We start from the raw sequence: 22,985 nt of genomic DNA, 5'->3' as shown, positions 1-22,985 counted from the left end.
TGCTGCAGGACTATATTGGCCAGGCCTCGATGAGGACAATGTAACCCATGACTGGAACCTTCAACATTAAAAACAAAACTTATATGGTTATGAAAAGTCATGAAAATCTTGTCAAAACAAGTATTCACCTTGGCCTTAAGGCCACTGTTCCTCACTTGCAAAGTACCTTTTTATTGAAATAAAGCTGTAAAATTTTTATACATATACTCCAAGCTAATTGCAGGCATTTTAGTCAGAAGACCAAAGTGCATGCTTGTGCAAACAATACACATGCACTTGCACCACAAGATCAAAACACATGGTCATACACCAACGAGACATGAAAACATTAATGAGACAACAAGACAGCTGTTCACTACCATCTCAGATCATCACCAATCCAAAACCATGATATTTTCTACACGAGTTGACTCCCCCCCCTACCCCCTACCCCTCCCCAGCAAGCCCACCTCCTTCCACATTTCCAGTTTTTCTTTCCGGAGAGTTTCCTTCTGTATCCATCTTGTCCACCCCAACTGATTCCGCTCCTCACCGATTGTTTGTCCAAGTCTCCCTCTATTCTGTCCTTAAACTCTGCTATTGGTGTAACGCTGTAACCCCACCCCCACTTTTCCTTTTGTTTTGTTGCATCCTGATTTATAAGGTACGAGCAAATACAACCCGTCGCTTCGCTGACGGGAATATTAAGGGTGGGGGAGGGGGGAATAAGAAGGAGGGGAGAGGAGAGGAGGGGAGAGAGGTAGGAGGAGGAGCGAGGAGGGACAGGGGCACATTATTTAAGCTCAACCTTTTCCTTTTTTCTATTTGGTTAGATTCTCGCTCTGACTGACTCCTGTTCATCCATGTGTGAGTAATGGGGTTTTATCTGGCAACCTTAAATGTCAGTTTGTACTTTCATGCAACTTATTAGGAAGTTGGTGGCAGGATTTGCACTCCGGCCACTGTAAAACCCTTCATTCCACAAAACATACTAAAAGCAAAAAGAAATCTGAAAACCCACTCTGTGGGAGTACCTCCTGCACAGCTGCCCTGCACAGGGCAGCTCACCAGGTGATGGGATTGGGGGAAAGCCTTCGGGACCCCCACTCTTTGATGAAAGGAGGAAAACCACGGGGTAATCTTCCCGGATCAGATTGCGGGAGTGTGCGTCGGGGTGGTGCTGAGGTGTCGTCCACCAGACGGCAGTCTCTTTGGGTTAACCTGAGGCGGTCCCTTCGGGTGGGTGCTTGGAATGTCCTATCCCCAAAAGAAGATGATCACCTGTCTCTGTTACCATCCCAGCTAAAGCGTTTGGACATCGGTATTGCAGCATTCTCTGAGGTTCGAAGACTGGATTATGGCAAGATCATGGTGGGTGGTTACACCTACCATTGGTCTGGTCGCTCTGATGGTTACTATGCCCAAGGAGTTTCTGCAGCTGTGTCGAATAAGCTGACTCCAATGATAATTGAGTTAACACCGGTCAATGAGCGTATCATGAGACTAAGGATTCGTCACTCCTTGAGTGTCATTTCCCTGGTCTCTGTTTATGCTCCGACTGAGGCGAGTGATCTCAACGTGAAGACATATTCTATACCACACTCGAGTCTGTGGTTGATCAGTGTCCCAGAAAGATACACTTCCAGTATTGGGGGATTTCAATGCATCGACTGGAACTGAAAGGGATGGTTATGAGACGTGTGTTGGTCCCCATGAGTCAGGAACTATGAACCAGAATAGCACTAAGTTCCTTGACTTTGCAAGAAGTCATTGACTTCGGGTGTTGTAGCAATGCTTAAGTTGCAGCTTCAATGCAGGAGAATGGTACCATCCCAGCCTACTCTCAGTGCCGCTGCTCTCAGTGCCGGGCAAGGTCTTTGATCGGATAATTCTTGATAGGGTTCACCACCATCTGCTTGGAGCACCAGCATCCAGAGCAGTCAGGCTTTACACCAAAGAGGTCAACGATTGACCCTATCCTTGCTCTTCGGGTCCTCACCAAACGCAGGTGAGAGTTTCGGCAGGGGCTGCTTGCAGCCTTTGTTGACCTCTGCAAAGCGTTTGATTCAGTGAATCGGGATGCCCTCTGGAAGATTCTTGGTCTTCGTGGGGTGCCACTAAAACTGATCAATCTCATGTCTGAACTAAACTCTGGAACTAAGAGTGCTGTGAGATGTGGTGGTAGCATCTCTGACTTGTTTCCAGTTGTTACTTGAGTTCATCAGGGGTGTGTACTGGCCCCCACACTTTTCAGCACTTGTATGGATTGGATTGTGGGGAGGATGTCAGAGAGATCAAGCTGCGGTGCATCGTTTGGTAATGTCAAGATCTCTGACCTTGGATTTCGCATATGATGTTGTCATCTTTGTGGAGACTCTAGATATACTTTTGGGGGCCCTTGAGGTGCTGAATAATGTCGGAGCTGCTTGGATTACGGATTTCCTGGGTCAAAACTAAGATCCAGGCTTTCAATGACATCTTGGATGCTGCTGTCCTGTCTGTACCTGTTTGTGGTGAGGATGTTGAGGTCACGGAGAGATTCACTTACCTTGGCAGTGATATTCATGTCTCTGCTGGCTGTGAGCCAGAGGTCAATAGACGTCTGGGTCGGGCCTGGGGAGTCATGGATTCACTGGATCATGGGATGTGGTGCTGCTTGTACCTGTGCGGGAGGACCAAAGTCCACGTCTTCAGGTCCTTGGTGCTTCCAGTCTTGCTCTCTGGATGTGAGACTTGGACTCTGACCAGGGATCCGAGATGGCGACTTAATTCCTTTGGTACCAGTTCTCTTCGGAGAATCCTTGGCTATCGCAGGTTGGGCTTTGTGACCAACGAGCGGTTGCTGAGAGAGACTCAAATGAGATTTGCAGCATAGCAAACCAATTGTTTGACTTTTCATAAAAGCACCAAAATTGGTACATATGTTGACTAATGTATTCTGAACAATTCTGGATATGGAGCCACTCAAGATTTTGCCTTGGTCAGCTTTGGCGGTCCAGTGAATCCAGCGGTCATTTTGGAAAATGGTCGCCATTTTGGAAAATGGCGACCATTTTGGATTTGGCGGCCATCAGAATGGCGGCCATTTTGGAAAATGGTCGCCAAAGCTAACCAAGGCACAATCTCGGGTGGCTCCATATCTAGAATTGTTCGGAATACATTATTGTACATGTGTACCAATTTGGTGCTTTTATGCAAATTTGAACAATTGATCTGAAATATCAGACTACGCTGCAGGACTAGTGAGGGAGTGTTGTGATTGGAGGCAGCCAATTGGCCGACCACGGGCCTCATGGTTGCAAGCAGGTTGATCGGCATCTCAAGCAGATGGGGATGTGCCAGGCATCTACCTGGTGGATGGCTAGACGGAGGCCCCTGGAGTACCCACGGAAAGTGGACACAGCGACGCACTGCTCTGGTGCATGCTCCCATACCTGACCTGACCTGTGTATGAAATTATACCAATGTGTTCATTTAGCATCATACTAACAATCATATTAGAGAAATGGATTGGGATAAAGATAACCTCTTAACTGCTCGGTTATCTCTGAAAAGTTTAATTACTTGGGCATGATAGGTGGTTTCCGCATGTTTAGGTTTCCTGACATTTTCTATACCAGTGCATGCCCGTACATGCATGGCTGTACGTGCAAACAAAAAAAAACAAAAAAAAACTTTCAAACCCCGTGCCAGAAACAACAAACACACAGGCCGTTCCTTTGCTCTCGTAAATGACACACACACACGCGCGCACACACACACACACACACACACACACACACACACACACACACACACACACACACACACACACACACACACACACACACAGCTGGAATTATACATAGATGAAACGAGGTCAATGAGATGACAAATGAAGGGGTTGAATGCAGACTGCAGAGCAATGAGTAAGGAAACCCATCGTTGTGAATCGTTTTCACCACCAAATTGAGATGTATTTCGTTGGCAAGCATGTTGAGTAGAGCTGAATTACTTAACACTTCCAAAGGCCACATCGTTTTGACAATTGGAAACAAAAAAAGTTGTGCACTTTTTTTGATAAATTATTTTCGTAACAATTTTTCTTCAAAAATAAATAATAATAAAAATTGTCTCCATGTACACACCTTTATCTCGTTAGCACTTCTTCATAAACAACATTGCTGAGGAAACGGCGCTTCTTCTTTGTTTCCTCGTCCAGGGCAAGAATGCGGAGGCTGCTGGATCTGCCAACGTTTTGATAAATTATTCGCTTTAATGGCCAATTATTCAATTAGTGCCAACGTATTTTGCCTTTTCGCAATGTCGTCGCAAGGAAAAACGCAAATAGAAGAGAAGAGAAAAAAAAAAACGCTCGTGCAAAAAAAACAAAAACATTTACTTCCTGGTTCGGAGCATACCAGCTCACTCTGATGTTACCGAAATTTATGCACCGTCTAATATGAAAACGATCATAACTTGGGCCATTGTGTTTATCTATAAATGCGCATAAGAAATCGAGAAATTATTAGAATACACGGGCATCATTATCCGGAAGTTAGTACGTTGTAACCCGTAATGGGGAACACGGCTGAGGTTCCCTTCTCTCATTGGCCACGCCCACGCAGCGACGTGTCTTGTCATTGCTTGGGAAGCACTTGTCCGCTTAATATCAAACCTTGAAAAGGCACGTCCTCAGGTCCCCAGCAATATATCTGGCAAGTGCCAATTAGATCGGACCAATGGTTGTCGAGAAACAGCGGTCACAGACACACACACACACACACACACACACACACACACACACACACACACACACACACACACACACACACACACACACACACACACACACACACACACACACATTGCTGGAATTATAGATAGATTTCTGCGGCTCCGTGACGGGCACAGGACGGCCACGTGGATGGACATCCATAAACTGCTTGATACAAGCCTATCATTTCAACCACATCACCAACCAACTATAAAATGTCATAAGCACCTCAGCATATTGTTTCCCCAACTTACCAGTATATGTTCCAATCTCCATCGGTTTCCACTCGCTGCCAGCCTCGGTTTTCCAAGTTGTTAATCAAAACAGACTTGTCAATATCTGTAGCCCACTTGAGTCGTTTAGACATTGCACCTGCAATTGGCAAAAGTAGAATATTACTGCAGTATTATGTTACGAGCAGCAAAATATCCATCCCCAGTGACAGGAAATGTTCAAGTTAATCTATTAATTTAAATTCTTTAATGGACTTTAAAAAAGGTGAATTGTGTTGCAATCAAAAAAAAAAAAAATCCAGCCTTTTCAATTTGAGACCAATTGGCTGTTATTTGCCAAACATTGTCATATTGTTCACTTTGGCTTCAAAACGGCCTCTGGAGGCCACGACCACATAACCCATGTTACTTCCTGCACAAAGTATCTGTAGCCCGAGTATGGAGGTTGTAGCTTTTAAAATATGGCTGTGCATAAGGAATAGATTCATGCAGAGAGAGATGGAGATAGAGATAGAGATAGAGATAGAGATAGAGATAGAGATAGAGATAGAGATAGAGATAGAGAGAACCGAGTGCTGAAGTGCGTAGTGCGGAAAAATCGTCGGTCGTCAGTTGCAGCACTCACAACCGAGTTCCAAACTGCCTCAGGAAGCAACGTCAGCACAAACACTGTTCGTCGAGAGCTTCATGAAATGGGTTTTCATGGCCGAGCAGCCACACACAAGACTAAGATCACCATGTGCAATGTCAAGCGTCGGCTCGAGTGGTGTAAAGCTCACCGCCATTGGACTCTGGAGCTGTGGAAACACGTTCTCTGGAGTGATGAATCGCAAATCTAACAATCCGACGGATGCATCTGGGTTTGGTGGATGCCAGGAGAACTATACCTACCCGAATGCATAGTGCCGACTATAAAGTATGGTGGAGGAGGAATAATGGTCTGCGGCTGTTTTTCATGGTTCAGGCTTGGCCCCTTAGTTCCAGTGAAAGGAAATCTTAACGTAACAGAATACAATGACATTCCAGACGATTCTGTGCTTCCAATTTTGCGGCAACAGTTTGGGGAAGGCCCTTTCCTGATTCAGCATGACAATGCCCCAGTGCAGAAAGCGAGGTAAATACAGAAATGGTTTGTCGAGATCGGTGTGGAAGAACTTGACTGGCCTGCACAGAGCCCTGACCTCAACCCCATCAAACACCTTTGGGATGAATTGGAACGCCGACTGCGTGCCAGACCTAATCACCCAACATCAGTGCCCGCCCTCACAAATGTTCTTGTGGCTGAATGGAAGCAAATCCCCGCAGCAATGTTCCAACATCTAGTGAAAAGCCTTCCCAGAAGAGTGGAGGCTGTTATAGCAGCAAAGGGGAAACCAACTCCATATTAATGCCCATGATTTTGGAATGAGATGTTGGATGAGCAGGTGTCCACATACTTTTGACCATATCATGTACATCGTGTTTTTTTTTCTGGGATCATTCCAATTGCACTGGCCCATTAACTATACCCCCCAGTCCTAAGGCCTGAAGCCTGCCAATCTGTGCTGCTTCATGGAATGGTGGTACTGCTCTTATTGGGGTGGAGTCAGGCCAGCTATCTAGCTCATGGGTGTAAATCAGTGGGGTGGAATCAGGGCAACTTAATACTAACCCATGTACCAGGGTGTTCCAAAAAGACACGGACAAATTTGGTTGTTAATATATTTAGAACAATAAATGATACAACGATACACTTTGACTTATGGTATATATGATACAGAAACTCACAAAGTATTGTGCACACTATCAATACACTTCAATGTGAGCTCTGTTTGTCACGCGTAGGACATCAAGATGGTACACGAGTTCTTGCTATGTTTGGCTCAGCATGTTTGCGTCCACTAGTGGGCATGCAGCTGTGATCCGAGAATGAAGATCCTGCAGGTTTGCTACGTTGATGTTGTAGACATCATTGCAAACCCCCAAAGAAAAAAATCAAGGAGGTTATGTCTGGAAATCGTAGGGGCCAAGCGGTTGGTCCGTCTTAACCAATCCAGTGACTTAGAAATTCTTCATTCAAGATGGCTCCAATGACTATGGCCCAATTAATTAGTATATTCTATTGTTGAAAAATGATATTGGGTCTTCAATCTGTAGGAAGGCAAATCCTTCCAACAAGTTCATGTAAATTGTTGAGGTCACTATAACCTCCTCAACAAAAAACGGACCCACGAAGTGGTCATGGAGAAGGCCACACCACACATTGACCTTTGGATTATCACGTATGTGTTCAATGACAAGGTGGGGGGGTTTTTTAGAGCCCCAGATCCTCACATTCTGCCGGTTAACCTTCCCCAATACATGAAAACAAGCTTCATTTATGAACATGACCTTTAGGGCCCTGTCACACCTTAGCGTTTTAGCCAGCGTATGGCAACATATTGTTACGGTTGTTGAAATTCACAGAACACCATTCAGGTTCCCCGAAGATCAGTTATGTCGATAAGTGTGTGTCCAGAATAGATTTCCCCACCGATGTCTAACGGGATTTATTCGTGAGGCAGGCTGTGCATCTTTGAGGGAGTGTTATTTTTTCCTCTCGTTATTTTAAACAACCACCTCACCACCTTCGCCACAACGAACCACATCTCACCTTCATCTCCACAAACGCCGCCATCTTTTCCCCAACAAACAACAACATCAACAAACAACATCTCCTCGCCATTATCTCCACAAACACCACCATCTTTTCCCCAACAAACAACATCAACAAACAACGTCTCCTCACCTTCGTCTCCACAGACGCCGCCATCTTTTCGCCAGCAACGGCATTCCACGGAGAAGTGGCATCTCCGCCGACAGACACAGGGACCCCCTCGTTGGGGCGAGAGCTGGTGATATCTACCACGTCCGCTTTGTCCACGTTTAACGGCAAGATCGGATCAGAATGACAAAAGGGGCAGAGCCAGCGGGGGGTGAAGGGTCAGAGGTGAAAGACCAAACACCCCCCCCAACCCAATAAAAGGTGGGGCTGAGGCCCCAGGAGTTGAGTTCGTCTGGAGTCTGGGTTCGTGGTCCAGTCTGGGTTCGTGGTTGAGTTTGCTCGGAGTGGAGATCGAAGTGTAAGTTGGGGTTGAGGTCGGAGTGGAGCCTGGAGTCCAGCCAAGACTGCAGTGCCGTGCGGAATTGTGGGCCGGTGGAGGCAGCCGGAGAGAAGTCGCCAGCCAGCGGCATAATGGTCCGAACGAAGCTGAGGAGTGAGCGGGCTCTTAAGAGAGCATCAATTCTAAAAGAGCAAGGCCCGTTCGCTCCTCTGAGGTGTCATCGGCTAGGCCCGATCGACCAGGCCGCACGGCTGGGCCTGGACCAACCGAGCTGCTGCCACGCCAGCTGCCGTCTTGACAACGAGACATTGAGGGTCACCCAGCGAGTCACCACGAGGGTGGCAGGTAACCAGCACGGTCTCACGGAGCTCCTTCGGTCTCCACAGCTCCGCGGAACATTAAAGGCTACGGGCCCTGTTCTCCCTGTTCTTTTCCTTCTGGGTTTTTGCATGGAAGTCTGTGGCACCTTGTCCGCTAAGTAGAACTGTTAAGTGCCTGTACAGTACGTAGTAAATAGACAAAGGCTGTAGGTCTTTTTGCTCGTGTCTTGTCCCTTACCCCTATTGCTTCATTGACTGCATGCGTGTGAAATAAATGTCATTGTTTGAATATTCACCTGCTCGTTGCGTTCCTTCCTCCATTGAGCTGCCGTAATTGCGTTCGGAATAATAGCTGGTTTTAATAGCCGATAAGATAATCAAGTCCGACGGGGCTTGGCGATAATAAACCACTCGGCAATCGCAAATGGCGCGAGCTGCTTAAAGCGGCTCGTGTCCGTACGGGTCCCGTCGAGGTGTAAATCCCCGGCATTTCTGTCTGCGTGAATACTTAGGTAAATCGACAATTGGGCGATCAACCCTGTCGCGCGTGGACAGAAGAGTTGGCTGATTTACGGTGTGATTAAAAACACACCCATAGCTGGATTTCGGCGTTGATCCGAAAGCTGCGACTAGGATTGCCACGGTCGGTGGGCGCGAGGCCGCAATTAGCTAAAAGCGGTCGCCCGCACGCCAGAGTGGTGAGAATCCACAACAGTATCAAAATGTATGTAAAACGCTGGCGTACGCTGAACTATTGATGTTTTTTTCAGTTTTGGGCGTATTCATAACGAGTTGGACGTATGCATAACGTTTCCATAACTTATAGATAACTTATACCAACGAATGCTTAGCGTGTTGTTGGCGTTCACAACTTATGCTGAACGATAGTCTAACTTATGCATAGCGCGGCAGAGTATCGCCGACGATCACGTGGCGTAGCCTATGAGAAGGCTGCCACTCAAGGATTTAAATCATAACCGCACTAGAAATCGAAGTGTCAACATCACCGTCATGCCGAAGAAAGAAAAAAAAAATCATGGAGTCTGGAACACTGATGGGTTCCTCCTGTGAAGCCCATTTCTATACACCAATTCCCCTAAACGCTGCCAATACGCCATTATACGGTAGCTGTAAGTTAGAAACACGTTCAGTAAGTTCTGTGGTCGTCCGGAAGACGTCAAATACGTCTGAATAAGTCAATATGCGTTGGAGATACGTTACACATAGGTTCAAAGCACGTTACTCATAGGTTAGAAATAAGTTTTGGGTATGCTAAACATTACCTCGACGTGTTTCGACTTATGAGTAACTTACAAGTAACGTGTGTCGACGTGTGTCAACGATCGCATAACGTGCCTACAACTTATGGCCAGCGTATGCGGAACGTGCGAGTCATATGCTGGCATACGTCAAAAAATTTTGAGCATGCTTAAAATTTGTCGACGAGCTCGGCGTACTACGACGTATGCCAGTGTGCTTCAGCGTGCTCTTGACGTATACAAAAGTTACCCATAACGTGTTTGACGTGTACCAGCGTATTCGCCAAATTTTTCATACATCGGCATACGCTGGCTAAAACGTCAAGGTGTGACAGGGCCTTTATCAGGAAATATTCGTCATCCTCTATGTGACTGAGCATTTCAAAGGTAAACACTATGCATTTGGGTCCATCATTTGTATTGAGTTGCTGCAGAATCTGCATCTTATCGGCATAAAGCTTCACTCTTTTATGCATAAACCTGTGTACAGTGCTGGTTGGTAGACCCAGTTCTCTGGATGTATGTCAAATTGATTTTGTGAGACTTTGTTGAAATGATTCACACACTCGTTTAACATCTGCTGCACATGTGCTTGGTCGACCTTTCTGTTTCCGCCAACTTCCAGTCTCCTTAAACCTCTTGTACCTCTCTCTGATACGAGTCCACAACTGTAGATTCCTTCCATACCTTGTATGGAAATTCCACTGAACTTGCACGTTGGATCTCGTCTCAATGAACCATTCAACGGAATGAGCTTTTTCCGATGGAGTCGCCATATTCTTTTACATTAAACCACTAGACCTGAGAATAAAGAATACTTTATGAGTTTCTGTATCATATAAAACAAAGGCTATCATTGTATCATTTGTGGTACCAAAGATATTAAGAACCAAAGTTGTCCAGGTCTTTTGGGAACACCCTGTATAATATGATATTTTAAGTCTAAAAAGGGCATAACTCTGAAAAATTGATGCAATGCCCTGAAACTCGAAGTTCTTCTGTAACTTATCATAATAAAGCCATGTACCAAGTTTCAGTTGAATATGTTAAAGGGTATGGGAAATAAAGTCTGAAAAAAACCACAGGTGGGACAGACTGACGGACGGACAGACAGACGGAGAACAAAGCGACAGTCCCCTCCGGTGAAACTGGTAGGGGACGAATAATGACTGTTAGGTATAAACACAAAACAAAAGCGAAGATTTTGCCAGATTATTTTAACTGTCAGAAGCAAACCGAACATTGTGGTTACAGATCTCATTGACTGCAATTTTTAGTTTTTATAAATCAGTCATAATATGGCAGAATACTTTTAACGTCCTGAGTTCAAGCTCCAGCCATGCCTAAATAACACCAGGTGGGTTGACTCCGCCTGTCATCCTTCCAAGGTTAGCAAAACGAGTACCAGCTTACTGGGCAGAATGAGCCATTTGAGTATCCTGAGTTGGAGTGGCGTCCCATCTAGGATTGGCCGAGCCAATGGAAAACTACTTCAGCAGCCCTGCGCACCCGATGGCCAAAGAGAATGATCCATCCATGAATGAGGCAGAATGGACAGATTGTTCCTTAAATGGAAACCCATTTTTACCTCCACCACCAGAAGTTGATGGAGGTTATATTGTTGCGAATCTGGAAGCCATGAGCACACACAACATTCAGGTCCTATAGCTCAGTTATTTCGATAAGTGAATGTGGATAGATAGCTCCCTTTCCCTAGTCTAATGGGTGAATAAATGTACTTGCGCTGTGAGTTACTTTGATAGTCAGGGTTTTCTTTTATTTTACACCTCTCATGACTACGGCAACGCCAGCATCACCTTCACCTCACTCTGGCTGACGCCATCGCCTACGTGCGTGGCAGCATGTACATGGGCGGAGCCCACGCAGAATACAGTTCCTCTGGCTGTTTGGTGGGCGGAGCCCACGCAGAACCATGTTTCTCAACTTCCTGTTGGAGGGGCGCTCCATTGGAAGAAGGCGGCGTTCAAGGAGAGGCCTCGTGGTGGCCCTCGACCAATCAGCATGCTACGGGTGGGGTGACCGCCGCTTGGCCAATCAGATCCCGCGACAGGAGGAAAGGGGTCCGCGTGACGTCACCACACCCACGGGCCAATCAATGGACTTGCCGCTTGTTTGGGCCAATGACCGGGCGACGAGCAGTTCTGCGCGCCAAAACCGTCCAGTGAGGGAGAGCGGGAGGGGCAGAGGCGTTCCCCACCCCCCCCCCCCCAGAGAAAGGGTGAATAAGGGTGCGGCGCGTTCGGATCGAGCTCCTCTTCCTCATCCTCTTCCTCCTCCTCCTCCTCCTCCTCATGATCAAAAGTTTGAGAGCCTGAGAGACACCATCCCCCAACAAGAGCCGCGGGGGTTGCGCGCCACGTCCCTGCCGCTGGATTCGGCTCGCCTCTCGCTGGTGCCTGGTTCGACTCAGCGCGGAGACCACACGAGGTGGACAGGTCCGAGGCAGAATCTGGTCTTCAGCTGGCCCTTTTCCTCCGAGCTGGAGGCCGCAATAAAGACCACTTTAGGTCCGTTTCTTTTGGGTGTGTGTGTGTTTGTGGCGCCAGTCCAGTAAGTAGAAATTGTATAAGTGCCTTGCTGTACATACGTGCCTCTTATATTCAGATAACTCTGCTTCTTGCGCGACCCCCTGCTCCATTATAAATAAACCCATGTGTTAAATGTATCGGTTCATTTTTGTCTTCCCTTGATTGGTTCAACACGATGCGTGCTGGAGAATTAGCCAGGCTGTTGCTGCTGTAAAGGGCATTTGATCGACGGAAGCTCGGTGACAATCCACTCGGGTCACACACACTTCGAGTAGGCTAGCGGCTCATTCCGTACGAGCATCGTCGAGGGTGAATTTCCCCGGTACTTTGGACGACGTGGGTATTTCGGTAAGTTGAAATTGGCAATCGACCCTACCCCACGTGGTCAACCTATTGGCGAACTTTGGTCCGATAAGGGACCCGTTGACTCCGGAGTTATCCGGGGTGTCGACCTATACATTCCAGGTGATCGGTGGAGTTGACCCTGCAGCTCCATCTAGCGGTCGTGCTTGACGCTGATACCCAGCCCCGTAATAATATTTTCACCCTTGTCTATTTGAATGTCTGTTTTGGAAGAGGATATCTCAAAAAATTGTGGACAGTAGAAACTCATCGTAGAAACTTCTGGTTTGCATCGCTACCTTCTCTCGATCAGGTTAGATTTTGTCAGGTCAGGTTAGATCTGTGACCTGCTACAGGTACCATGTAAATCTGTACTAACCAGTTCCATGGTCGGGTTGGCGGCGACTAAACCGTCTCCCCCACCAGGTTTTCTGGTGAGGAGGGTGTTTGGATATGGACACCCAGCAGGATTAAAAACAAAACCTGTCAAAGGGCGGAGGAACTCCTTATGAGCCAACAGCCATCCATATCTAGTGCCCAACTGTGTCTGCGGATGTCCTCCTGCAGTTGAGTTACTTTTTATTAGGAGGTTGGTGGCAGGATTTGCACTCCGGCCACCGTAAAACCCTTCATTCCGCAAAACACACAAACGCAAAAAACAAGCAGTCATAGACTGGTACTTACGAAATCGTCAACTTGACCTCTGACCTTGTCTAATAAAAGCTGTCTCGAGAGAAGGTAGCGACGCAAACCAGAAGTTTCTACGATGATTCTGTACCAAACCATCAAAAAATCGAATGTTTTGGATGTTTGACCTCACTGTGGCCTTGATCTTTGACCGATTTTGACCAAAATCTAATCAGCAATAGCCATCACCCCCCTGAATCACGTGGTGTAATTTGACATTGGTAGCTTCTTCTGTTCTCCAGTTATCTGTACCAAACCATCAAAAATCGAATCAATCGAATCAAAAAAATCGAAAATCGAATCGAATCACAAAAAAAAAAAAAATCAGTGACCTTGACCTTTGACCGATTTTGACCAAAATCTAATCAGCACTAGCCATCACGGTCCTGAATCACGTGGTGTAATTTGACATTGGTAGCTTCTTCCGTTCTCGAGTTATCGTGTCTACAAACAAACAAACAAACAGAAATGGAAGGCATCAATATACTTACGAAATCTTTAGATTTCGGAAGTAAAAATCTGAAAACCCACTTCGTGGGAGTACCTCCTGTGCAGCTTTCCCTTCGCAGGGCAGCTCACCGGATGACGGGATTGGGGCAAAGCCTTCGGGACCCCCAATCTTTGATGAAAGGAGGGAAACCACGGGGTAACATCCCTGGGTCAGATTGCGGGAGAGTGTGGCGGAGTGGTGCTGAGGTGTCCTCCACCAGACGGTGGTCTCCTTGGATTAACCTGAGGCGGTCCCTTCGGGTGGGTGCCTGGAATGTCCTATCCCTAAGAGAAGATGATCACCTGTCTCTGTTATCATCTGAGCTCAAGCGTTTGGACATCGGTATTGCAGCTCTCTCTGAGGTTCGGAGACCGGATTGCGGCGAGATAATTGTGGGTGGTTACACCTACAATTGGTCTGGTCGCTCTAATGGTTACCATACTCAAGGAGTTGCTGTAGCTGTGTCCAATAATCTGACCCCAATGATAATTGAGGTAACATCGGTCAACGAGCATATTATGAGACTATGGATTCGTCACTCCTTAGGTGTCATTTCCCCAGTCTCTGTCTATGCTCTGACTGAGGCGAGTGACCTCACCGTGAAGGACACATTCTACGCCACGCTCGAGTCTGTGGTTGATCAGTGCCCCAGACGAGATACACTTCTAGTCTTGGGGGATTTCAATGCATCGACTTGAACTGATAGGGATAGTTATGAGACATGTGTTGGTCCTAATGGGTCAGGAACTATGAACCAGAATGGCACTAAGTTCCTTGACTTTTCAAGAAGTCATGGACTTAGGGTGGCTGGTTCATGGTTTCAGCGCCCACAAGCTCATCGCTGGACTTGGTATTCCAACGCTGGCGATGCGGCAAAGGAGATTGACCATGTCCTCGTTGACGGTCGCTGGAGAATGATCTAGAACTGCAGGGTCTACCGGAGTGCTCAGTTCCTCAATACTGACCACCGGCTTGTTGTAGCAACTCTAAAGCTGCACCTTAAATCCTGGAGAATGGTACCATCCCAGCCTCGGCTGGATGTTGGCAAGCTCAAGGATGAGAGAGTAGCTGAGGAGTTTGCGAACAGGCTGAGTGGACATTTGGGGTGTCTGGGTGCTTTGGGTGGGGGGGTCCTGAAAAGTTGTGGAGTGCCTTCAAGACCACCAGCCTTGATGTTGCCAGTGGATGTCTTGGAACTCACCGCAGGGCAAAGAAGAATTTTGTTGCTCAAGGGACACTGGATACCATTGACCAGAGTCGCAGGGCCAGGCTGAATGGCAGAGCTGAGCTGTTCAGGGAGCTGAGGCACAACACTGTACATACACTAAGGGTGGACAAGGAGGCCGATGTGCGAGAAATCTGTGAGGGGATAGAGCATCACCTGTGGACAGGTGATTCTCGTCCCGCTTACAGGGGAACTCGCGCATTGCGTTCATCCAAGCCCATCCCTCGGAGCACTGCAGTTAGAGCAGAGAGTGGTAGGGTCTTGACAGAGGAGTCTGAAGTGAAGGCCCGCTGGGCCGGTTACTTTGAGCGGTTGTACCAGGCTGATCCCCCAGCTATCGAGTTGGACGTCAAGGGTGGTACAATCCCTGTTGCTGACCCTCCAATCAACTGTGGTCCACCTTCGCTTGTGGAAACACAGGCTGCGGTGAACCGGTTGAAACGGGGTAAAGCTCCAGGGATCTGTGGCATCGATGCTGAACTTCTCAAGGCTGGTGGAAATGCTGCACTCGTGTCGTTGCTTGCAGTTTTGTGCTCTGCCTGGAACACAGGCATCATCCCAACTGATTGGAAGAGGGGCCTTGTTGTCCCTCTCTGGAAAGGGAAGGGTGATCGCCAAGACTACAACAACTACCAAGGGGTGACGCTGCTCTCAGTGCCGGGCAAGGTCTTTGCTCGGATAATTCTTGATAGGGTTCGCCACCATCTGCTTGATCACCAGCGTCCAGAGCAGTCAGGCTTTACACCAAAGAGGTCAACGATTGACCGTTGCCACCAAAAGAGGTGCCACCAAAACTGATCGATCTGATGTCTGAACTCTACTCTGGTACTGAGAGTGCTGTGAAGTGTGGTGTTACCATCTCTGACTTATTTCCAGTTGTTACTGGAGTTCGTCAGGGATGTGTACTTGCCCCCACACTTTTCAGCACTTGTATGGACTGGATTTTAGGGAGGATGTCGGAAAGATCAAGCTGCGGTGCCTCGTTTGGGAATGTCAAGATCTTGGACCTTGATTTCGCAGATGATGCAGTCATCTTTGCGGAGACTTTAGACATCCTTTTGGGGCCCCTCGAGGTGCTGAATGAGGAGTCGGAGCCGCTGAGATTATGGGTTTCCTGGGTCAAAACTAAGATCCAGGCTTTCAATGACATCTTGGATGCTACTGTCCTGTCTGTGTCTGTTTGTGGTGAGGATGTTGAGGTCATGGAGAGATTCACTTACCTTGGCAGTGATATTCATGTCTCTGCTGGCTGTGAGTCAGAGGTCAATAGACGTCTGGGTCGGGCCTGGGGAGTCATGGATTCACTGGATCATGGGGTGTGGCGCTGCCGGTACCTGTGCGGGTGGACGAAATCCGAGTCTTAAGGTGCCTGCTGCTTCCAGTCTTACGCTATGGATGCGAGACTTGGACTCTGACCAAGGATCTGAGACGGAGACTTAATTCCTTTGGTACCAGGTCTCTTCGGAGAATCCTTGGCTATCGCTGGTCAGATTTTGTGTCCAACGAGCGGTTGCTGCTAGAGACTCGGATGAGATTTGTTACCTGCATAGTCCGTGAGCGTCAGTTGTGGCTGTACGTACATGTGGCTCGTTTTCCTGACGGTGATCCTGCTCACCAGATTCTCTCAGCGAGGGAGTCTCGTGAGTGGAGAAGGCCAGTGGGCCGACCACGTGCCTCCTGGTTGCAGCAGGTTGATCGGCATCTCAGGGAGATGGGGATGGGACAAGCATCTGCCTGGGGGAAGACCAGACGGAGGCTCCTGGAGTACCGGTGGAAAGTGGACGCAGCGATGCGCTTTTCTGGCACATGCTCCCATACCTGACCTGACCTTCTCTGGAGACAGCTTTTATTAGACAAGGTCAGAGGTCAAGTTGACGATTTCGTAAGTACCAGTCTATGACTGCTTGTTTATTCATTTGTTTATTAAAGAAATAAATATCAATGATGGGTAAGAGGACATACGGACCGCCGGGTGTACACTGTACACTTCAATACATCTACCTTGGATACAGAGGTCATCCCCTGGCAAGGCGTTCGTAAAAGACGACAAACAACAGTTATGATTTTTAACATCAATATTGCTGCCAGCACTTTGATATTTGCCTCGACGACCATGAACACAATTAAAAAGCGAATATATATATATATATATATATATATATATATATATATATCCCACTTAAACGACGATCACACCAAAGGCAGCAAATGGTAAACGAGACACGAAATGATTGAGCAAGTGATGTCGTTTTTAGCAAAATTATTAACCACAAAGGATAAAACGTAATTAAATTAGTAAATGACGTAATAACTAACTTTGTCGATGACCATTACATCATCGATGAATTACGTCATGGGAAGAAAAAAAAATGAAACATTGAAAGCAATTAATAAGGGTTATCGAGTGAAATTATATTATACTGGAATAATACTGTAATACACTGTAAAAATTATATATACATACATATATAAATATATATCTATGTATATGACGACGGTAGAATACATATATACATATATATATATATATATTTAGTTCGGCGTGAGGTAATACTTACGTGAAGTTTCTCTTTATTCGAGATTTCCTTCCCATTTGGGATAAATGTAGTCGTCACGTGACATGCGGTTGTCATAACAACCCGCGATCGATTTCCCCGGACAACAGCTTGAGGATTCTTTTCTTCCTTTCACTCATTGTTGTTGTTGTTGTTGTTGTTGTTGTTGTTGTTGTTGTTGTTGTTGAACACCTTTCCTTTTTTAATCTGCGGTATTATCCCGCGGCGGATTTATCGTCCTTAAATGCGACCACGTGTGAGCGAAATATAAACATTGTCCGGTGTGTATAAAGCCGAGAATGAAATTTTTTTTTTTTTTTTAACCAAATCCAATTGATATGTAGAACGAATGAAGAAGCGCAAAAAGGCGCGAAGCCGGAAGAAGCCTCGCCGAAGGGCGTGTCCGATGACGTCACGCAAAGAAAGCCCAAAGGGTTCGTTACTTCCGGGAATTTCAGGTGAAACTTCGTTTCGAGTTTCAACAGAGTCCGATCGACGTTTACTCAGCGTTTGGAGTTGACATTTAGCGAACCAAGTGGGTTTTTAATGGTGTCGGCACAGTGCCGTTTTATTTATTTGTCGTTTTCTCCCACCGCACCCAGTCACCCTCGAACCGCCGTCCATTCTCGTGATGGCCAGCGGAGACGACACAAACCTTCCCTCGGATAAATCTTCCCCTTCATCTCCCGGGAGAACTCCTCGCTCCTCTCCGACTGGTGAGCTGAAACGCGTGACGTGTGCACACCCTCGATCACCTGGAAACTCACCTGCGAGGTGCTGACACGAATGTTTGCTCATTTCATTCGATCATGACCTCGGCAAACCGTTCATTGTACACGGTGTTTATTTATATCCGGAAGGTGTACAGTACAGTACAGTACAGTACGTCGAAGACGAAGTGCTATAATACAAAACGCAGCCGCATGTTGTTGTTGTTGTTTTTTCATCGAAGAGACTCAAGTTTACACACATTAATATAGCTGCTTCCGATGACGTCATTTCGCTGTAAAATGGAGGCGGGGTGAGTGGATGTTGAGGTAAATGGTCACGAATGGGTTGTACCGTGCGATGGATGTTTCCTCGTGGTAATTACTCATTTGTGTTTTTCCTTTCACTGTTTGGGTTGTTATCGTTTGTGTGCCTCTTGACTGTAAATCTCCTTTTCCTTTTGGTGCAAGTCCTGTGCGTACCATCGAGTGGACGATCTGTTGTAACAGCAATTATTAGTTGTTTTTTTTTTCTGACGTCACATTTCCCATGATGCTCACTTCTGGTAAGCCGTTACAGAGGGCACGTTACAATGACAAAAAAAAATTGAGCAATGAGAAAAACGTGGTTTTTTTTTGTTTGTTTGTTTGTTTCTTTGTTTTCAGACCGCCATTTGATGTTGACCTTTATTTCGCAGGGATATGATGTGAATTAAGTGTAAATTATGCATATTGATCTAGGTTATCTAGAGAATGGTGCAATTCCGTTCCGATCGGACAGTCCTTCGTCAAGTTTTGATGAAAAAAAAAAAGTTTAAAGGACTAATTGGGTCATGACCTTAAAATTAGGTCAAGGTCAAAAGCATCGTCAACCCCCACCTACATTTTGTTCCCATTATTGGTGCAAAATTTTCATTCCTAAAGTCCTTGGACATTGGCAGAAAAAAAAGGGAGCCAAATCTAAATGGTGGTTTAATATTCCAGGGAATGTGAGATCTTGACTTCAACCCGAAGGAGTGTGGTGTAAGTTAAGATGAAATGCAGCTTGCCCGAAGCTGTTTAGTGAGGACAATTTTGTTCCGATCGGACAAACATTCGTCGTGTTTTCGTGAAAAAAAAAGTTTAAATGACTAGTTCATGACCTTAAAATTAGATCGAGGTCAAAGATTGTCAACCCCACATGTTTGCTATTCACATTATCGATGCCAAATGTCATTCTGAAAGTGCGAGCCGGCTCCGAGATACAGCTTGGAAATTTGGTTTGTTGGGAGTGCAAGAAGAAAAACAAATTTCTAAATGATGGTTTAGTACTCCAAGGGGGTCTCAGAAACTCTGAGGGCACTAATTTTAGAAACAAACCCGACAACAGCAATAAGCTTTCCCCTTATGCTCTGGCTCTGATATGGTACAACAAATGCTATCAGGGAGGTTAATTGCATCCCTGTGTGATGTATGTATGTATGTATGTATGTATATATATATATATATATATATATATATATATATTTCTTCCTTGTGTAGTCTTATTACTGCAAAAATCCTTATCGATACACGGTCTGTTAACTAGCACCGGTGAATGTAAAACACTTGGGCCAAAACACGTGCATCAAGCAAATATTGTCATCAACAAAACACCCAAAATACCTGATGAAATGCGCTCATCTTAAGTTAGCGATGATCTGCAAGTTATTTTCTTTTCTCTCCTTGCCCCGTGGTCACTGATGGGAATGTAAAACGACTTGTCCCCATTTGATCAGTTTGAACACCCAAACACTGCACGACTGTTAAGGCCCAAAAAAATTGGGTAGGTAGGTAGGGAATTTTTTTTTGACTTTTTTTTTCCATGAATACATTCATATAACTCGATTAAAAATGTTTCTTTTCCTTGGTGGTAGTGGTGGTGGTAATGGAAGTGGGGTGGTGGTGGTAGTGTGGTAGTAATGGTGGTAGTGATGGGTGGTGGTGGTGCACTCGACTTGCGAAAATGCACTTTATTCTGTCTTAAATTTCTCCACAAATTTAACAGTGCGTGCTTGCTGAAAATATACATTGTTTATTAATATATATATATATATATATATATATATATATATATATATATATATATGTTTAACAGCAAGTCTAGTGCATTTTTGCAAGTCTATTGCACCACCACTACCACCACACGACACCACTACTACCTCCACCACACCACTGCCACCACCACACACCACCATCACCACTGTCACCATCATCACCACCTTCACCACCACAACAGGTGAAACTGACCGTGAAAAGACCGATCCACAAAGCAGTCCTGATGCGCGTTTGACTCGGGCGCTGCCATTTTGAAACTCACTGACGTAACACGCGGGATTCAAAATGGCGGTGCCCGATTCCAAATTGTCAACAAAAATCGTAGGGTCGCATATAAAAGCAATGGGTCGGTAGGAAACCGGAAACAAACTCCTTTTTTTGTTTGGCCTAACTATTGTGCTGGTCATGCTCAGATCAACATCGATTGTAGGCTTTGTAAACTAAAAGCTTTGAAAACTAGAAGGGCATTTGGTAGAGCGCATACCTCTGCCACACAATTCCTGATCCATGGGAACATATTGGGCTGAATACATTTTTGAAATTATATATATATATATATATATATATATATATATATATATATATATATATATATATATATATATATATATATATATATATATTGTCGCGGATTCGCGCCCGCCGGCATGCTGACGGCCACGTAACTCGAATCGCGGCACGTCGCCCACCGGACGGACAATCCAGTCGTGACCCTCTCGGACTAACGCCGGGAACCAGTCACGGGTGGACCTTTCGGTCTCACCGCGATCGAGCCAATCGGCCCCCGCGTGGAATAGGGTTGCTCGCCAAATTTGACCTACCTAAGTACCCACACGGAGGGTAGACCGGGCGATCGCACCTCGCCGCAGGTCGACTTCGGACACGGGCCACTTAAGCGACCCGTTCCGTACTATCGGGATAACCGAGCGGTGTTATTCGTCGACCTCGACGGTTCGATTAATTATCGGGCGTCTTAGCCCAGGACCAACCCTTTACGTGAAGCAAGATGGGGATTCAATGAAAGAAATGACGAAGCGAAGCGGGAAAACAGTTCAACATAAAGCACATTTATTCGCGATGAATGGAAAGCACACATATACAATTCCACCAAAAGCACATGTAAAAGGAAAAGAAACACAATGCAATTTTACACAAAAAGCAAATGTAAAAGAGAAGACACAATGCAGAGCTATCCGACTACCGAGCACACGGCAACACTTATACAATTTTACTTCACAGACGGCGCCGACAACACACACACTCAAAGCAAAGAAAAAGAACACCCTCAAGCATGAGGCGGGCCTGGGGCCGAGACCGGGTCGGGCCTACCCGTCTGATGAGGCGCGAAGTGGCGATGGTGCCCCAACTCCGCGGGCCTCGCGGACAGTGTCTGGTAGGGGGTGGGAAAAGGGGCCCCCTTTGTCGCACTATCTCGGAGGGGGTTGCTGATGCTCGGGGAAAGGAGGATTTTTATTCTGTCTCGGGTCCCGCGACGAGCGTCTCCACCTCGACCAGGTCGCGCCGTCGGCCTCCCGCCTTCAGCTCCCGGCACCGACGCGAGCACCCCCTCGTCCGTCTTCGCTGCCGCCACCTCTCCACAGCTCCGCCGACAACTCGTTCCAACGCACAGCTCGTTCCAACGCGCAACTTCCTTCCAGCTCCACCGACGACTCTCTTGAACTCCGAACTCACTCTTTCCAACGCACACCCCTTTTTCTGACGAACGTAGCCGCTTATATAAGCCCCGTGGCTTCGCCTTTGACCCCCTGCCTTCGACCTTTCACCTCGCTCCCCATTGGCTCGAGAAAAAGTGGGCGTGAATGCTTTTTGATCCATGAATTTGCATATAGCGACCGCCCTCCAACGCCCTGGAGACGGGGCCAAATCGCCCCTCGCTCACCGATTGGACGGAACAAAAGTGGGCGTGAGTCGTTTTTGATCCGTTTTTCTGCGGAAAGTCCGTGATGTTTTGTACACGCTGTTCGGTGCGCGCCCTGCACGAGTCCAGTACCGGTACCCACAAGCGGCGCAAGAACGGTGGCGATGCGATGGTTGCGAGGTGTGATGGTAAAGGTCGTGGCTGTTGTGGTGAAGCGGCGTTGTGGTAGGTGGTTGATGTTGTGATGACTGTTGAGACGTGGTTGGTGGTGGTAGAGATGGTGGCTGGTCCAAAATAAAGATAGTAAAAGAAAAACGGCTATCCTGAAGAGTCGCAGCACGCATGAATGACATTTATTCCCTCTAGACAACGGGTTTGGGCCTAACTACACATATACTTACCGAGATATCTCACCTAAGGGACCTGAATGGTGGTTTGCGAATTTGGTAACCACAACAATATATACACAGTATCTTCTTTCAGCTGCTCCCGTAAGGGGTCGCCACAGCGGATCATCCGTATGATCCACGTAGTGATTTGGCACATGTTTTACGCTGGATGCCCTTCCTGACGCAACCCTGGTCGCCTCTTACAACACAGGGATATGGTACACCTATTTTAACCGGGGTATACACCGGCCCAGTACACTGGTACTCATTTCGCCGACTTCGGAAGGATGACAGGCTGAGTCAACCCCCTGGTGTATTAATTCAGTGTCTCAACGGGGCTTGAACTCAGGACCTTTTGGATCCCAAGCCACTACCCTAACCACTACGCCAACACCAGGATGTATGTATATATATATATATATATATATATATATATATATATATATATATATATAT

The 22,985-nt window shown here is 46.6% G+C and overlaps 2 protein-coding genes across 5 annotated transcripts in view; one reads left to right on the top strand and one right to left on the bottom strand.

Annotated features, from left to right (window-relative positions):
* TTLL1 (TTL family tubulin polyglutamylase complex subunit L1) overlaps nt 1-18,356 on the bottom strand; it is a 42,633-nt gene extending 24,277 nt beyond the window's left edge. Inside the window, exons 1-2 of one of the 3 annotated variants that reach the window (XM_085874979.1) lie at nt 18,246-18,356; nt 4,990-5,107 (exon numbers count right to left, since the gene is read on the bottom strand). In XM_085874979.1, coding sequence (XP_085731105.1) covers nt 4,990-5,107; nt 18,246-18,276 — 149 coding nt within the window. In that variant the 5' untranslated portion in view covers nt 18,277-18,356. Of the gene's footprint in view, nt 1-4,989; nt 5,108-5,593; nt 6,602-17,481; nt 17,649-18,245 lie in introns of those variants that run through there. The other 2 variants (XM_085874980.1, XM_085874982.1) reach the window with 2 other exon arrangements.
* Nucleotides 17,822-22,985, top strand: part of LOC147030684 (bcl-2 homologous antagonist/killer-like) — a 26,455-nt gene continuing 21,291 nt past the window's right edge. For both annotated transcript variants that reach the window (XM_085874983.1, XM_085874984.1), the window contains exons 1-2: nt 17,822-17,936; nt 18,081-18,194. In XM_085874983.1, coding sequence (XP_085731109.1) covers nt 17,828-17,936; nt 18,081-18,194 — 223 coding nt within the window. In that variant the 5' untranslated portion in view covers nt 17,822-17,827. The remainder of the gene's footprint in view (nt 17,937-18,080; nt 18,195-22,985) is intronic.

This window comes from Eptatretus burgeri, chromosome 3, assembly GCF_056783735.1.
Source record: "Eptatretus burgeri isolate ZD-2024b chromosome 3, Ebu_testis_v1, whole genome shotgun sequence".
Taxonomy (NCBI): domain Eukaryota; kingdom Metazoa; phylum Chordata; class Myxini; order Myxiniformes; family Myxinidae; genus Eptatretus; species Eptatretus burgeri.
Note: the sequence above shows the minus strand (reverse complement) of the source record. Positions and strands in the feature narration are given on the sequence as shown.